Source organism: Mixophyes fleayi, chromosome 7, assembly GCF_038048845.1.
Source record: "Mixophyes fleayi isolate aMixFle1 chromosome 7, aMixFle1.hap1, whole genome shotgun sequence".
NCBI lineage: Eukaryota > Metazoa > Chordata > Amphibia > Anura > Limnodynastidae > Mixophyes > Mixophyes fleayi.
In genome coordinates this window covers 150,897,997-150,913,841 of record NC_134408.1, presented here as the reverse complement: position 1 = coordinate 150,913,841, position 15,845 = coordinate 150,897,997, and the positions used below count along the sequence as shown (strand labels likewise).

The window sequence follows — 15,845 nt, the reverse complement described above, 5'->3', positions numbered from 1 at the left end:
TATATTGCTACATTTTGTTTTTACTCCTGGGGGTATAGTTACTAAACTGAGGGTTTGAAAAAGTGGAGATGTTGCCTATAACAACCAATCAGATTCTAGTTGTCATTTATTTAGCGCATTCTACATAATGACAGCTAGAATCTGATTGGTTGCTATAGGCAACATCTCCACTTTTTCAAACCCCCAATTTAGTAAATATATCCCTTGTAATTATTTCTGTGTTCTTAGTTCTGATTTAACAACTTCTGCCATGACAACCCATAATATATAAATATATCTTGTTATAAATCCATTAACTTATGAAAACTAAAGTTATAAAAGCACAAAGAAATCAGAACTGCCGGCCTGACTGCCTGCTGAATTCTAGATTAGTTTTTGTACGTACAGAAACAATGTTGAAATTGGTAGAACGTGTAATAATTCAATTTATCTATTTACATCATTAGTAGAAATGCCTTAATAAACCTCATGTTTCTGCCTCTATTCCAGGTGAGTGAACGTCAATGAGTATTAGAGAAGGGGTTTGGGGGATTGAGCACATTTTTAAAGAAGGCAAAGCAGAGATAATCTAAGGGCGTGAGTGTGATTATAGAGTAGTCGTTTGTGGTCCCGCTTACTGACACCTTAGGGCATTTCATCTGTGCAGAACGAAAAAACTAATTTGCAAATGTACAAACACTGGGATGTAGCACAAATGCCATTATAACTTATATCACCTCTGAAAAACTGCGGCAAGATGGCGCCGATAGCTAGATGAACAAAGTATTGGTTGGTATCAGCAACTCTGGGCCAGTTACAATCGTGTGATAATAGAGAAGGATTAATATTGGCAGCCTTGTAGTTTTACATTTCTGCTTGTACGTAATAATCACCCAGTTCTTTCTGGGATAAAGGATTGCCACATGGCGATCCGGCCCTTTGTGTTTACACAGGGGAGATGTCATTTGTCTTACACATGCTAGCAAATAATTACAGAAAGTACAAGCTTCAACAAAGCACTTAATTACATCCTGTAACAATGTTATTCAGCCTGCAGTAAATTAGAAGTAATCAAGCTGCAATGGCTAATTAGTGTGTATTTGCATGTTTAATACAGTAAATACAAGAGAGGGTGAGATTATAGATCCAACTTGTACACAGAGTCATTATGTCACATTGCTGAGCTTAATGATTTATAAATCTGATACCTAGAACCTTTATAAACCTGAAAGTGAATTTGAGATACTGACAATTCACGTGTGACATTTATTAATGTGGTCGCTGACTAAAGCCTTTCCATAGACAGCAACAGTGAGAAGATATTAGTAGATAATTGGAACTTTTATAAATATATACAGTATAGATGACATAGTTTAAATTATTTTGAGAATTGTTCTAAACATTTATGTGTCGCTAAAATTGTAGCTGGAAACATGGATAAACTGCATCAGGAAACACGAATACACTAGCTGGAAAAACGAATAAACTGCATCAGGAAACACGAATAAACTAGCTGGAAACTCGAATAAACTAGCTGGAAATACAGATAAACTAGCAGGAAACACGGATAAACTGTAGCTGGAAACACGGATTAACTACAGCAGGAAACACGATAAACTAGCTGGAAAAACGGATAAACTTCAGCAGGAAACATGAATAAACTAGCAGCAAACACGGATAAACTATAGCTGGAAACACGGATAATCTGTAACTGGAAACACGGATAAACTGCATGAAACACAGATAAACTGTAGAAGGAAACATGGATAAACTGTGGCAGAAAACACGATAAACTAGCTGGAAACACGGATAAACTGTAGCAGGAAACACAAATAAACTTGCTGGAAACACGGATAAACTGCAGCAGGAAACACGGATAAACTGTAGCTGGAAACACGGATAAACTGCAGCAGGAAACACGGATAAACTGTAGCTGGAAACACGGATAAACTGTAGCAGGAAACATGGATAAACTGTAGCTGGAAACACGGATTAACTGCAGCAGGAAACACGGATAAACTAGCTGGAAACATGGATAAACTGCAGCAGGAAACACGGATAAACTAGCTGGAAACATGGATAAACTGCAGCAGGAAACACGGATAAACTAGCTGGACACACGGATAAACTGCAGCAGGAAACACGGATAAACTGCAGCAGGAAACACGGATAAACTGCAGCAGGACATATGGAGTATATGAAAACAGGTAGTGGGAGTGTTTGAAAGATGTTCCCCATAGCAGAATTTGGGTGGAGTGAGGGGGTCACTTCTGATCCTCCTGGCACAGTAGCGGCTGCACCCCTGTAGATCTGCCACTGGATAAAGCTCTTTGCGGAGTTTATAGGGTGATATGGTCCATTTTGTAAAAAGTAGCAGTTCCACTTTAGATAGCAGAAATCGGTTTTCCCAATTTGCTATCAATACATTTCATTGCCAGAAATAAGCTTCACTTTCAGAAAACACAGAACACATTTTCTTGTTTGTTCAGACGGATGTTTATACTTCTGTTTACCGACCGTAGTTCTCTGGCTTCTACTTAACATTTATCATCGTAAATTAAAACCAGACTGAGTGTGATTTTATCTGCCAAACATGACGTACTTACCCTACAAAACTTCGGAAAATCACCGGAATCAGGAAGCAATGTGAAGCCAAGTTTTTAATGTGCTACATAGGCTTTACATACAAGAGGGTGTTGCAAAAAAAAGATTATAAAGCATTGCACTGTCACCTACCTAATTGTGGTGCCTCAGTGATGTCACTAATTCCTAGTGACTGGATAGGCTGCATTCTCAGTGATGTCACTGGTTCCTAGTGACTGGATAGGCTGCATTCTCAGTGATGTCACTGGTTCCTAGTGACAGGATAGGCTGCATTCTCAGTGATGTCACTGGTTCCTAGTGACAGGATAGGCTGCACTCTCAGTGATGTCACTGGTTCCTAGTGACAGGATAGGCTGCACTCTCAGTGATGTCACTGGTTCCTAGTGACTGGATAGGCTGCACCCTCAGTGATGTCACTGGTTCCTAGTGACAGGATAGGCTGCACTCTCAGTGATGTCACTGGTTCCTAGTGACTGGATAGGCTGCACTCTCAGTGATGTCACTTGTTCCTAGTGAATGGATAGGCTGCATTCTCAGTGATGTCACTGGTTCCTAGTGACTGGATAGGCTGCACTCTCAGTGATGTCACTGGTTCCTAGTGACTGGATAGGCTGCATTCTCAGTGATGTCACTGGTTCCTAGTGACTGGATAGGCTGCACTCTCAGTGATGTCACTGGTTCCTAGTGACTGGATAGGCTGCATTCTCAGTGATGTCACTGGTTCCTAGTGACTGGATAGGCTGCATTCTCAGTGATGTCACTGGTTCCTAGTGACTGGATAGGCTGCATTCTCAGTGATGTCACTGGGTCCTAGTGACTGGATAGGCTGCATTCTCAGTGATGTCACTGGTTCCTAGTGACTGCATAGGCTGCATTCTCAGTGATGTCACTGGTTCCTAGTGACTGGATAGGCTGCATTCTCAGTGATGTCACTTTGATGTCACCTTGGTTTCATTACATTCCTGTCTCCCAGTCCCAACACTGTGTGTTTAGTATTTTAATAACTACTACTTTGTTTTTCCCCTGAATTTAACTCCGTCTCGCTCCCTCGAGTTGCATCTTTACTTTTCCAACGACTAAATATCATATGATGGCACAGTAGCACGGTGGTTAGCATTGCTGCCTCGCACCGTTTGGGCAGTGGGTTTTATTCTGACCGGGGCACTACAGCTTGCGTGGGTTCATACTGATAATGTTAGTGTATTCGCCTTGTGGAGAATGTAGACTGTAAGCTCCACTGGGGCAGATTAAACACTCACTGTAAAACGCTGCTTAATCTGTTGGCACCATATAAATAAAGGTTAATAAATAAATAACTGCGCCCAGATTATCCTCTTAATGACCAGGAGCGTTGTGAGGCTGAATAATCAGATGGAGATTATAACATGGCAGTGTCATAGACCTTGTCCTTTATATACCACAGACCCCAGCACAGACGCGACATTTCTGGCTAGATAAAAGCAAAGTATTTCTTATATAACGTTACAGAACTGCGTCTCTTGTGAGAATTCCCAAGTTTCTCTCTGAAAAGATTTTGTGTATTAAAGAGAAAACAACATATGAAAAGTGTATTAACAGCTTCTCTTTATCTGATGGGAAAGTTCTGAATATAGAACAGAAACACTGATACTTCCTGTTGGTTTAACTTTGTGTATATATTTATATAATATTTATGGCGATTTTGGGCTGTGCCTACTGAGGTTTTACTGTACATCACAATAATAGCAGCATTTAGTCCTAATAAAATATATACAAACCGCTTGTACGTCTATAGCGCTTTTACCTGTGTAACCCTGTATGTGACCGCGCTGTATATACTATGTGTAGTGTGTGATCGACGATGGATTTGTATATACTAACATATAATATAGTGGTATTTTAATTATCAGGCATTTACCCCATACACTACTGGTATGACATGATGACGTGTAATATTCTACATTTACAGCAGTGTTGGGGGAAGGAGGCCAAAGTTATTTTACCCAGTTGGGTAACACTCTTCCAACTTACAGACTGATTACGATTATCTCAGCCACAGGAAAGTTATTTGTGCAGCATAGACAACGGCTCACCCTACAGGCTTACACTCTAGAGGATTGTCGTTGCAGCAGTAAGTGATTAGTTCCACATAATCCCGCTATTATAACTCAGCATTTCAGTTGATGGCATCTTGGAATGTTTATTCGGGGAAAGGGGGAGACTGGGTGAAGTTTCTCCTAGATTCTATCTCAGCCGCCATTGTGGAAAGTTTTAGTCAGACGCCGTATAATGTAACACAAGATTGCGACATTTGTTATGATCGCAAATAACATTGAAATGTAGAGTTCTTGTAGCCGCCAGGTCTCCCGGATCTGTGAGTGTGACAGACACGGTGATGCTGCTATAACCCATTAATTACCATTAACTTCACCGTTCTGCCTGGTCCAGCTGCGGCTTCTCTTCACACCTGCTACTCCTGAGAACTACAAAACAACTGGGCACCAATATGTACTAATGCCAACTGGCAGCCACCCGGCTCCATAAAACTAGTAACTCCTCCCACGTCAACTACCAGCTCTTCAGACTCCCTACTAATACCATTAACAGCTTCAATCAGCAGCAGCTATTTATATAGCGCCACTAACTCTGCAGCGCTGTACAGAGAACTCACATCAGTTCCTGTCCCATTGGAGCTTACAGTCTAAATTCCCTAACACACACACACACACAGACCGAGAGAGACTAAGGTCAGTTTGATAGCAGCCAAGTAATCTACCGCTCTCCAGACTCCCTACAACTACTAATAACTGTTTCAATGCCAACTTTCATCTCTCCAGACTCCCCTCAACCGTTCCTAACATTTTCACGCCAACTGCCAGCTCTCCTGGTGCCCTACAACTGCTCGTATTGCTCCCATTCCAACTACCACTCTCCAGGCTCCCTACAAACACTAATAACTCCCGACAACGAACTACCAATAACTGCTTCAGTGACAACTGACAACTCTCCTGACTCCCTACCGCTACCAATAACTGCTTCAATGCCAACTTACAGCTCTGCATTCTTCCTACAACTGCTCCTAATGCTTTGTCGCCAACTGCCAGCCCCCCTGGCGCTCTAGAACCACTCCTAATGCTTCCACGCCAATGACCCATTCTCCAGAATGCCTACAACTGTCAATATCTGCTCCAATACCAGCTACCAGCTCTCCAGAATTTCTAGAACTGCTCCTAACGCTTCCACGCCAACTGCCAGCTCTCCTTACTCCCTACCAACCGCTTCTAACGCTTCCACGCCAATTACCAGCTCTCCTTACTCCCTACCAACCGCTTCTAACGCTTCCAAGCCAATTACCAGCTCTCCTACCTGCTGCAGGCCCCAACAACAGCTCCTGTTGCAGGGATAACTTTCAGCCCTTCTTAATGCTATGCAGTATTTGTACATGTATGTTCTCTATACATTTTCTTTTAGGTGGGAATACCCTTTGTGAAAATTCTTCACTTAATCCAGGTGACTGGTCTAGGGATAAACAGTCGCCCTGACATTAACCACTTGGCAGTGGTAAATTGGTGCAACAGAATATTATATTAAATAATCAAAGAATCTTTTTTAGTTATTACGGTACCGCAACATTGCGGATTTCCCTTTGCAACCCTGTGGGGTGTGAACGGAAATCCGTGGTGTTATGGTAACGCGAAGTGTCTTAGGGTCCGTTCCAGGGGCATTTTGTGCTTAATTGAATATGCCTCTAATATTGAACAGTCACTCTTAGCAGATTTTTCCATGTACCTTTTGTTTAACACTAACACACGTTTCGTCTGCTTCATTTACAGCCCCCCAGGTCTCAGCGGCAGTCCTGTCATCTCCGACATCTCCCTAATCCGCCTGTCCCCTCACCCAGTGGGCACCACAGAATTCAGCCACGCTCACCATTATGTGAGCCCCCATATGGAACATTACCTGAGATCTGTCCACAGCAGCCCCACCCTGTCCATGATCTCCGCCGCCAGGGGGCTCAGCCCAGCCGAAGGTAAGTGAATCACTGTAGTGAATGTATTTTGCTATTGTCACAATATCCTTTACTCCCCCTCACACTCCTTGTTCCTCCTCTTTCTATTGGGACCGTTATAGTGTTGTTGGTATAGTATATTTATTTCACACACAAGAAGTGGGGTATAGACGTAAAGCCAACTCGCGTGACGCAGAAAGACGCGCGGTATAAGTTATTCTGACACTTAGATACATTTTTTGAACTCCTGACTGGCACCCAAACTGCGAGATGACATTCTGCAGAGTGAAAACGGCCGTGTGCCACTGTATGTACCCACTTCATACTAAACAATACACAGGAAGTCAATAATAAAGGAACAATGACCCCTTGAAATAAACAAAAAAGCTGATATATTTTTAGTTCAGAACTCTAAGGGATAGATTTACTAAGCTGCGGGTTTGAAAAAGTGGGGATGTTGCCTATAGCAACCAATCAGATTCTAGCAATCATTTTGTAGAAGGTACTAAATAAATGATAGCTAGAATCTGATTGGTTGCTATACGCAACATCCCCACTTTTTCAAACCCGCAGCTTAGTAAATCTAGGCCTAAAACTATAAATGTTGAATCTCTTTTATTTATACTTCAAAATTTTTTGCCATTATTTCTATTAATTCCGTTACATGGGGCGCAACACATCTAGGAAACACTTTTAAACATTTGTAGTAGAAAAATTCAGGACTATTCTGGGGAAAATGGTCCCAGAGCTGTAGAAGTTCTTTTGGGTGATTGTGGCAAAGTTATTCGCTGTTTCTTACACCTCTGGTATCACAGGCTACCGCTGAGCATGAATTCTCTCTCAGTCACTGTATTAATCCAGGTGTGTCAAGTCTGACTGCACCTAATCCCAGAAAATGCAGGGGGTTCTGTCAGATTCTGCCTAGAGCAGGGTCCGTTACACGGGAGGAGGGGGAGCAGGGTCTACAGAGGGCAAATACACATCATTAGTCACACAAAGGACCTATTCAGAAGCCTGTGAAGAGCACTAATCATTCTCATCTCACCTGTGTCTACCAGTCCAAGAACTCAACCAAAACCACTGTCTATTCCCCTACTGGCAGAGTAGGGGTTAACTGGGCAGCACCTATCCCCCCCCCCCCAAAAAAGAGCATTTTACTTGAAATTCAAGAGTTTTTCATCAAATCACATCACTTCTGCCAAACACTCTGCGATCTGGGAACTGAGGCTTCTATTTCTTATATTCCATTAATAACTATATGGCTCCATCCGAGTTCTCAGCCTTGAACGTTTTCCCCTTCAGTGGATTTGGACAGAGGTTGACAGTATTTATTTTTTCTCCTGGTCCCGCCTTTTTCCCCTCCAAGCGCTGGGTGTAGTTTTGAGGATTTGCAGCTGTGAGAACTTATATAATTGGCTCTGGCAAAGAGTGAGGGGTTCAGGGAGCCAGACGTCGGGGCTCGATGCACTCGACAGATCTCTGAGCCCACGTGTCTTGTTTCAGCATCACGGAGAGTGGATCAGACATTAATAAGAGTGTTTATACAACCAGCGGAAAGCGGAGAACTTTCATACACTCTGGTTCATGGGATTCATGAGTAACGCTACAATAAATCACACTTCTTCCATACTCCTATCCATAACAGATACAGGAAGCATAAGTATAGATTGTGTAACAATGTAACAAAATTACTTATTCCACAAGAACAAAATGCTAATTTATTTTTTTCAATTACTTTTTGTAGGCTGTAGGGGGCATCATTGCAAATCACTATAATAACAACATTGCATCAAGAAATGTATTAAGAAACTGTGTAATAACAAATGCTATCGTCTTCCATACAACATTTGTCCCTATATGAAAGCTGCTGCCACCAACATTGCTCATTTACGTAAACTGCCGTTCAGATGCTGATTCCTATTGTAGACTTTTTCAGATTGAAAACAGCATTAGAAGAATTATATTATGATTATCATCAATAGATAAAATGGTTTATTTCTTGCAGTACTTGTGCTTTGCTGTATATGTTTCCCCTGATATCAGTGAGCCGGTGCGGGGGAGAGGAGCGTAGTTGTGTTTGTCAAGTTCTCATAAAAAAAGAGGCCTAAAAATAGCCGTAGACTGACATTTCTGTGATAAAAATGGGGATATTATCCAGTGTCCTGCGGTCTTTTGTCTGGCTGGAAAAACACGACCGATCTCATTAACCTCACTAAACGCTTCCAAATGGGGAAGGCCGGACGGAGGGTCATTGAGTAACGCTGCTCTGTCTTTTCACAGTGGCCCACGAGCACTTAAAGGAGCGAGGCATATTTGGACTGGCGCCCCCACCACCCGGTGTCAACCCTTCCGATTACTACCACCAGATGGCGCTCTTAGCCAGTCACCCCAGTCCCTATGGCGAGCTCCTGTTGCAGAGCGGAGCAGCGGGCGCTCCAGGGCACCTGCACGATTACCTAACTCCTATGGATGGTAAGTGGTTGAATGCCAAGGTGCCAGTGCGGCATCCAGGTTTATCTGTCTGTTTCTTGCGTAGTTGTCACATCTGATTCAAAATGGCTTTAATCCTGTATGTATCGGGGAGAACTGAAATAGGTTCATACATAACAGAAAACACTGCAGAGGGTCTGTGACCACTGGCTGGATCCTAAACATCGGCCACAGGGGGGATAAGATTGATTTCTTGCTATCTTGCAATATGTACTTCCAACTACTAAGCTAGTTATTAATCATGTCTTAATTAGCTACAGGATGAAAGACTGAATAGTGACAGAAGCAAAATATGTTGCAGAAAAATGGACTAATTATCAATCTGGTAATTTTTTTGTAATAATAAAACACATAAAATATAAAACATAGTGTGCCTATATAATGTTACAGTCTATATAATATCAGGCGCTCTATATTACGTTAGACAGTCTATATTACGTTAGACAGTCTATATTACGTTAGACAATCTATATAATGTCAAACACTCTATATTATGTTAGACAGTCTATATATATCAGGCAGCCTATACGATGATAGATGCTCTATATAATGATAGGCACTCTATATTATATCAGCCGCTCTATATAATGTCAGACGCTCTTTATAACTTTAGACAGTCTTTATAATGTCAGACAGTCTATATAATGTTAGACACTCTGTATAATGTCAGGCGGTATATATTAAAGTAGACACTATATAATGTTAGACAGCCTTTCTGATGATAGATGGTCTATAGAATCTCAGGCGCTCTATATAATGTTAGACAGTCTATATAATGTGAGGCCCTCTATATAACATCAGGCGCTTTATATAATGTCAGACACTATAACGTTCGAAGTCAATATGGAGTTTGATGATAATAAAGTAAGTCTGTAAATTATACAGTTTGTATAAATGTGTTGTGTTATTATTTTACTGAGAGTGCTTGGTCCAGTACACACCGCCTTGTTAGATTGTGGTGTGTTTTGTCTGAGCCATCAGTGTTTACAGACAGTAGGAGTTTGTACTCCTGGCCGTGTCTGTGTATTGTACATAGTGCTATTCAGAGTTCTTACATGTCGGTTCCTTATTGTTTTAAGATGACACCTTATGATAGAAAGATGTATTTACTGCACCCTTGATCAGGTTTCTTTATACAATTATATTAAATCCCAGCGACATTCTCAGGTTCCAGGTATCACCTGCTTTCCTCACCTGTTAACCCCTCGTCCTCCAATCACCTTCGCAGGAGAATTTGACTTTGTGCACAGAAAATTTGTTTAAAAATGTTTGTTTTAAGTCAGAGTCTGGTGACTGCGGCTTCCTCTGTGGCTGCGCAGTCACTCTGCCATCACACAGCCCAGCGAGCCCCCTCCACACACAATGCTTTGTATTGTTACAGAAGGCCATTAATTGCATCCTGATGTGTTCTCCTGGGTTACCCTGAGCTGGGACAGAGGCTCCGGTGTTTTTATAAGGAGCGATCAGATTAGCAGTCTGCTGGTCACCCTGTCATCATCTGCTGCCTCTAATCAAGCTCTGAGGCTGATTTTCTCCCCTTACAGCAAAACAGACAAAATGCTGAATTAATTATTTGCAGATTTCTGGGACTGACTGTTCTGGGGCAGTTTGAGAACTATGAAACTCGTTTATTTTTTAAAGAGCTGCATTTAAAAAGTTACATTTCCGAGTGGTTAAAAATAGACCTGAAAAGCGTTTACTTTCTGTTTTCCTAAAATATTTTACTAAGGAGCCCCCCCCCCCCCCCTCCCAGGAGCTCTGCTGACTCTGTAACCCCCTCTTGTTTCTTTGTCAAGGGCTGGAAAATGAACGGAGGAGCCCCTGAACTTTGGCTGAGCATACTAGATGGTAGTGCAGCTTTAAGTCTGATAAGGTGTTGTGAACTGGTGTAAGAAACATCCTTGATTGAAAATGTTACACTTATAGTCTGTACTTTTTCAATTTTAAGTGGACCTGTCAACTACACACAATGGAGGCAGCTGGACCAATATTCAGCTGTCACTCATGCATCAGTGAGGTCACTGGTTCCTAGTGAATGGATAGACTGCATTCTCAGTGATGTCACTGGTTCCTAGTGAATGGATAGGCTGCACTCTCAGTGATGTCACTGGTTCCTAGTGACTGGATAGGCTGCACTCTCAGTGATGTCACTGGTTCCTAGTGACTGGATAGGCTGCACTCTCAGTGATGTCACTGGTTCCTAGTGACTGGATAGGCTGCATTCTCAGTGATGTCACTGGTTCCTAGTGACTGGATAGGCTGCATTCTCAGTGATGTCACTGGTTCCTAGTGACTGGATAGGCTGCACTCTCAGTGATGTCACTGGTTCCTAGTGACTGAATAGGCTGCACTCTCAGTGATGTCACTGGTTCCTAGTGACTGGATAGGCTGCACTCTCAGTGATGTCACTGGTTCCTAATGACTGGATAGGCTGCATTCTCAGTGATGTCACTGGTTCCTAGTGAATGGATAGACTGCATTCTCAGTGATGTCACTGGTTCCTAGTGACTGGATAGGCTGCATTCTCAGTGATGTCACTGGTTCCTAGCAAATGGATAGGCTGCATTCTCAGTGATGTCACTGGTTCCTAGTGACTGGATAGGCTGCATTCTCAGTGATGTCACTGGTTCCTAGTGAATGGATAGACTGCATTCTCAGTGATGTCACTGGTTCCTAGTGACTGGATAGGCTGCATTCTCAGTGATGTCACTGGTTCCTAGTGACTGGATAGGCTGCAGTCTCAGTGATGTCACTGGTTCCTAGTGACTGGATAGGCTGCGTTCTCAGTGATGTCACTGGTTCCTAGTGACTGGATAGGCTGCACTCTCAGTGATGTCACTGGTTCCTAGTGACTGGATAGACTGCATTCTCAGTGATGTCACTGGTTCCTAGTGACTGGATAGGCTGCGTTCTCAGTGATGTCACTGGTTCCTAGTGACTGGATAGGATGCATTCTCAGTGATGTCACTGGTTCCTAGTGACTGGATAGGCTGCACTCTCAGTGATGTCACTGGTTCCTAGTGACTGGATAGACTGCATTCTCAGTGATGTCACTGGTTCCTAGTGACTGGATAGGCTGCGTTCTCAGTGATGTCACTGGTTCCTAGTGACTGGATAGGCTGCATTCTCAGTGATGTCACTGGTTCCTAGTGACTGGATAGGCTGCATTCTCAGTGATGTCACTGGTTCCTAGTGACTGGATAGGCTGCACTCTCAGTGATGTCACTGGTTCCTAGTGACTGGATAGGCTGCAGTCTCAGTGATGTCACTGGTTCCTAGTGACTGGATAGGCTGCACTCTCAGTGATGTCACTGGTTCACAGGCTGCATTTTCATGAATTTTGGATCGATCAATAAAATGTCTTCCTTGCTTTGTAGGTAACATGTCTACTCTATTACCATAGACTATATCTTATGTTAAATAATTAAACAACCCGCAAATAAAGATTAGAACTATAGGTATTGGGACTATAGGTATTTATATAGTGTATTTGTCATGTAAGGCCCTGTCAGGAGGTTGATACAAGCTGCCGTCTTGTGTGGGACTGGTCCAGTCCTTATTATTATTCAGTGCGATGTTCTGTGTCTTCCTACATCAGGGAGTGCTCTTCATCTCGGGCCTGGAGACCTCACATGACCTCCTCTGTCTTTGTCACATGTCTGGGATGATTTTTTGCCAGAGAGCAGTTAGGCCGCAGTTTACTTTAATTGTCATATCAGTAATTATTTACAATAACATCACAGCCAGAGTCTTACTGCAGTAAAACCCCAGCTCTGGTACAGATGGAAAATGTGAGTTCAGAGGAGAACGTCTCCCGTATAACGTTCTTCTTTTGTTAACCCTCTTCCTTCACTGAGGACAGAATTAGTGCTGTAATAAGCTGTGAGATCTATAAGAGCCTCCAATCTATAATTAGGTGTTCTCTACCTGTCCTAGCTTGTACTTCCAGCCAGGAAGCAGAACACGGGACCTTAAACCAGGGGTGAAACTTCCCTTAAGCTTTTGTTTCAAGAAAAGTAAGTTCTGGCTCCCAACCTCGCTAGCGGTGGAGGGAACATGTTTTTTGTGTATTCTATTTAAAACGTGGCCGGTCGCAGTTGTCATTCTGTGAACTGAATGGGTTTCAGATCTGCGCGTAAATAGAGGATCAACAGCATATTGGAAAGACTTAGGATGCAACGACTTAGGATGCATTGTTCGTGCATTTCTTACAGTGCAATATCTGGTGCTCTGAATGCCGGCTGTCCTGTCCAGGATCAGCTCTCGGGAGAGGGTGTTATGAGATACTTTCCTGTGAAATATGGGCGACCTCCCGCTTAGTGTGGACTGCTCTGTCCTACATAATACTAATAATAATACATGCGCTACGAACAGTCACTGAGGAATCTAACACTCTGGGCTATATTAGCGGTACTAAGCGTTTGTCCAGTGCACACGTAGTAAGAACAAATCCTGATTATTTTACTGACAATACAGATGGTGCCCTTTGGGGTGATTACTGACAATACAGACGGTGCCCTTTGGGGTGATTACTGACAATACAGACCATGCCCTTTGGGGTGGTGGCGTAGGAGGAAGTTCTCTTACCCCAGACCAGGTAGATGTGTGTTACGCGTGTCTGTCTAAGCCCTAACTCTCAGTAGCTGGGCTTTGCTGCATACAGGGGTCTATTATTATTATTATTATTATTATTATTATTATTTTTAACATTTATGTATATAGCACTTTGCAATTAGTAAGACACACATTAATAACATAACACAGGGTAATAACCAACAGAAGTACGAGGGCCTTGCTCATAAGCTTACAGTCTATTGGGAAGTAGGAGATCGAGGTTCAGGACTGTACTTGCATATTGGTGCAGCCGGATCGTAATGGGAAAAGTGCTTTGTGGGGCGATGTGATCCAGTCACACAGCAATGTTGGTATAAAGGTCAGTAGGTTTTTTTCACTATAAAAAGAGAGTAAATGTAAGTTTTGCTAGAAATTGCTCCCTCCAGCAATGATGGGCAACATGATTCACTTCAGGGGCCGTATGGTGCGGTCCTCTGTCCTTCAGAAGGGCCACACCAGTGGCGGAACTGCCATTGTTGCGGCAGGTGCCGTGCACCGGGGCCCCTGGAGATAATGGGGCCTGCTGCATGGCAGATGCAGAGGGTTGGGGGCCCCGGATCTCTCCTCCCTTCATCGGGGCCCACAGCCTTCCAGTGTCACACTCTATATTCATTACCACTAGTCCCAATGAAGGTTACCGGTCAGCACCACCCACAGACGGTGGTCTCAGGTTACGGTATAAGGGCAGTTGGCTGGTCAGAGGGTGGCTCGGAGCTGCCCGTCCGCCCCCGTTTGGTAACAGGGTTTTCAGACCCATGAACAGTATTACAGGCAAACACCAGTCACAGAGAGTTTGTGAAATACATAAAATGTTTTCAGAAGTATAAGAATTCAAAATACATTTTTTAAATCTTATCCAGGAATAATCTGTGGTGTTCAGACCAAACGCTGAGAAATGACATTTCCTCTTCAGTAAAACAACGTCTTATAGTCATCACAATGTTTGTTTTATTATTGCAAACACTGCAGAAAGGAGCAAATATTATCTGTACCCTGATGAGAAAATCTGAGCGTTGTCTAATTATAGTCGGGTTTAGGGCGGATTTCCAGCAATAAATTAGGATGTGGAAACCAGAAAAGTGGAGAATGTTCTTGATATACAATAAAATGATGAACACGCAAAAGGACTTATATTTATCCTTCTGTCTTTTGATACAATGTACATAATGTGGCTTAAATATTCCTTTTTGCTTAGACTTAATATGAATGGGAATGGTGCTCAAACCTTTATACATCACTAGGAAATAACAACATGAAAATATGTTCTCCATTAATTCCAATAACTAGACGACTGCTTCCAATAGATTCTCCCCTATTACTGTACATAACTGGTGCCCCCATCAATTAGGAGAGAGCTACATCCATCGTAATGGGTCAGAAGTGAGGTTAGGAGCAGACTGCCTACTGGGTGCAAACCATTCTGTGCTGGGGGTGGGGGGTGATTGCACAGACTTGCGCAGTTGTGAGCGGACATCGCTAGCTCTAAAATGCAGCATAAAAACAGAGATGGACAAAAAAGTTATAGCCGCTCCTTTTATAAATGTACAGTAATACAACTCCACAGTTGGCAAACTTCTTTACTTGTATATAAAACTCAAACTCTAACCTGCATGTGTTGGATGCTGGGCTTAGTTACCTCCTAGAAGGGAGACTTTTCACTGGAGAATTGGGAGCTTTACTACATTGCTTTTCCTCAAATCTCAAAACAACGCTGATCACACAGGCAGGTTTTTATAAAAATCTGTCACTAATATGGGACAATAAACAAACTGTTTGCAAACATGTATGAAAAGACATTAACATACATGAACTAATAGCTCATACATGGAAATGACATTAATTTAAACTACCTTATAATCTGTTTCCATATCTTAAGATAACAAGTATAGCAATCTGAGCCAGGCATTTCCACATGTTTTAAAAATGTATTTTGAAAATAAAATTCAGTTTTTATATTTAGTGTTCAGTGACTAATTAAAACCCAGGAAGATACACAACAATCAGCCACTGAAACTATCATTTTTATGTGTTAGTATTTAGAGGGAGGAGTTGGTTGTGTCTGTCACAGACTTAGCTTTGTCATGTACAGCAGTAACAAGAGCGCCACCTGGAGGTTCTAAACAAAAAGACACTAACAAAGTTCAAAAATATTTTGCACATCTTGATAACT

The 15,845-nt window shown here is 42.4% G+C and overlaps 1 protein-coding gene across 2 annotated transcripts in view; it reads left to right on the top strand.

Moving 5' to 3' along the window:
* The window catches only part of GLI2 (GLI family zinc finger 2), a 106,151-nt gene that overhangs the window by 72,824 nt on the left and 17,482 nt on the right, over positions 1-15,845 (top strand). For both annotated transcript variants that reach the window (XM_075181143.1, XM_075181144.1), the window contains exons 4-5: positions 6,396-6,592; positions 8,852-9,043. In XM_075181143.1, coding sequence (XP_075037244.1) covers positions 6,396-6,592; positions 8,852-9,043 — 389 coding nt within the window. The remainder of the gene's footprint in view (positions 1-6,395; positions 6,593-8,851; positions 9,044-15,845) is intronic.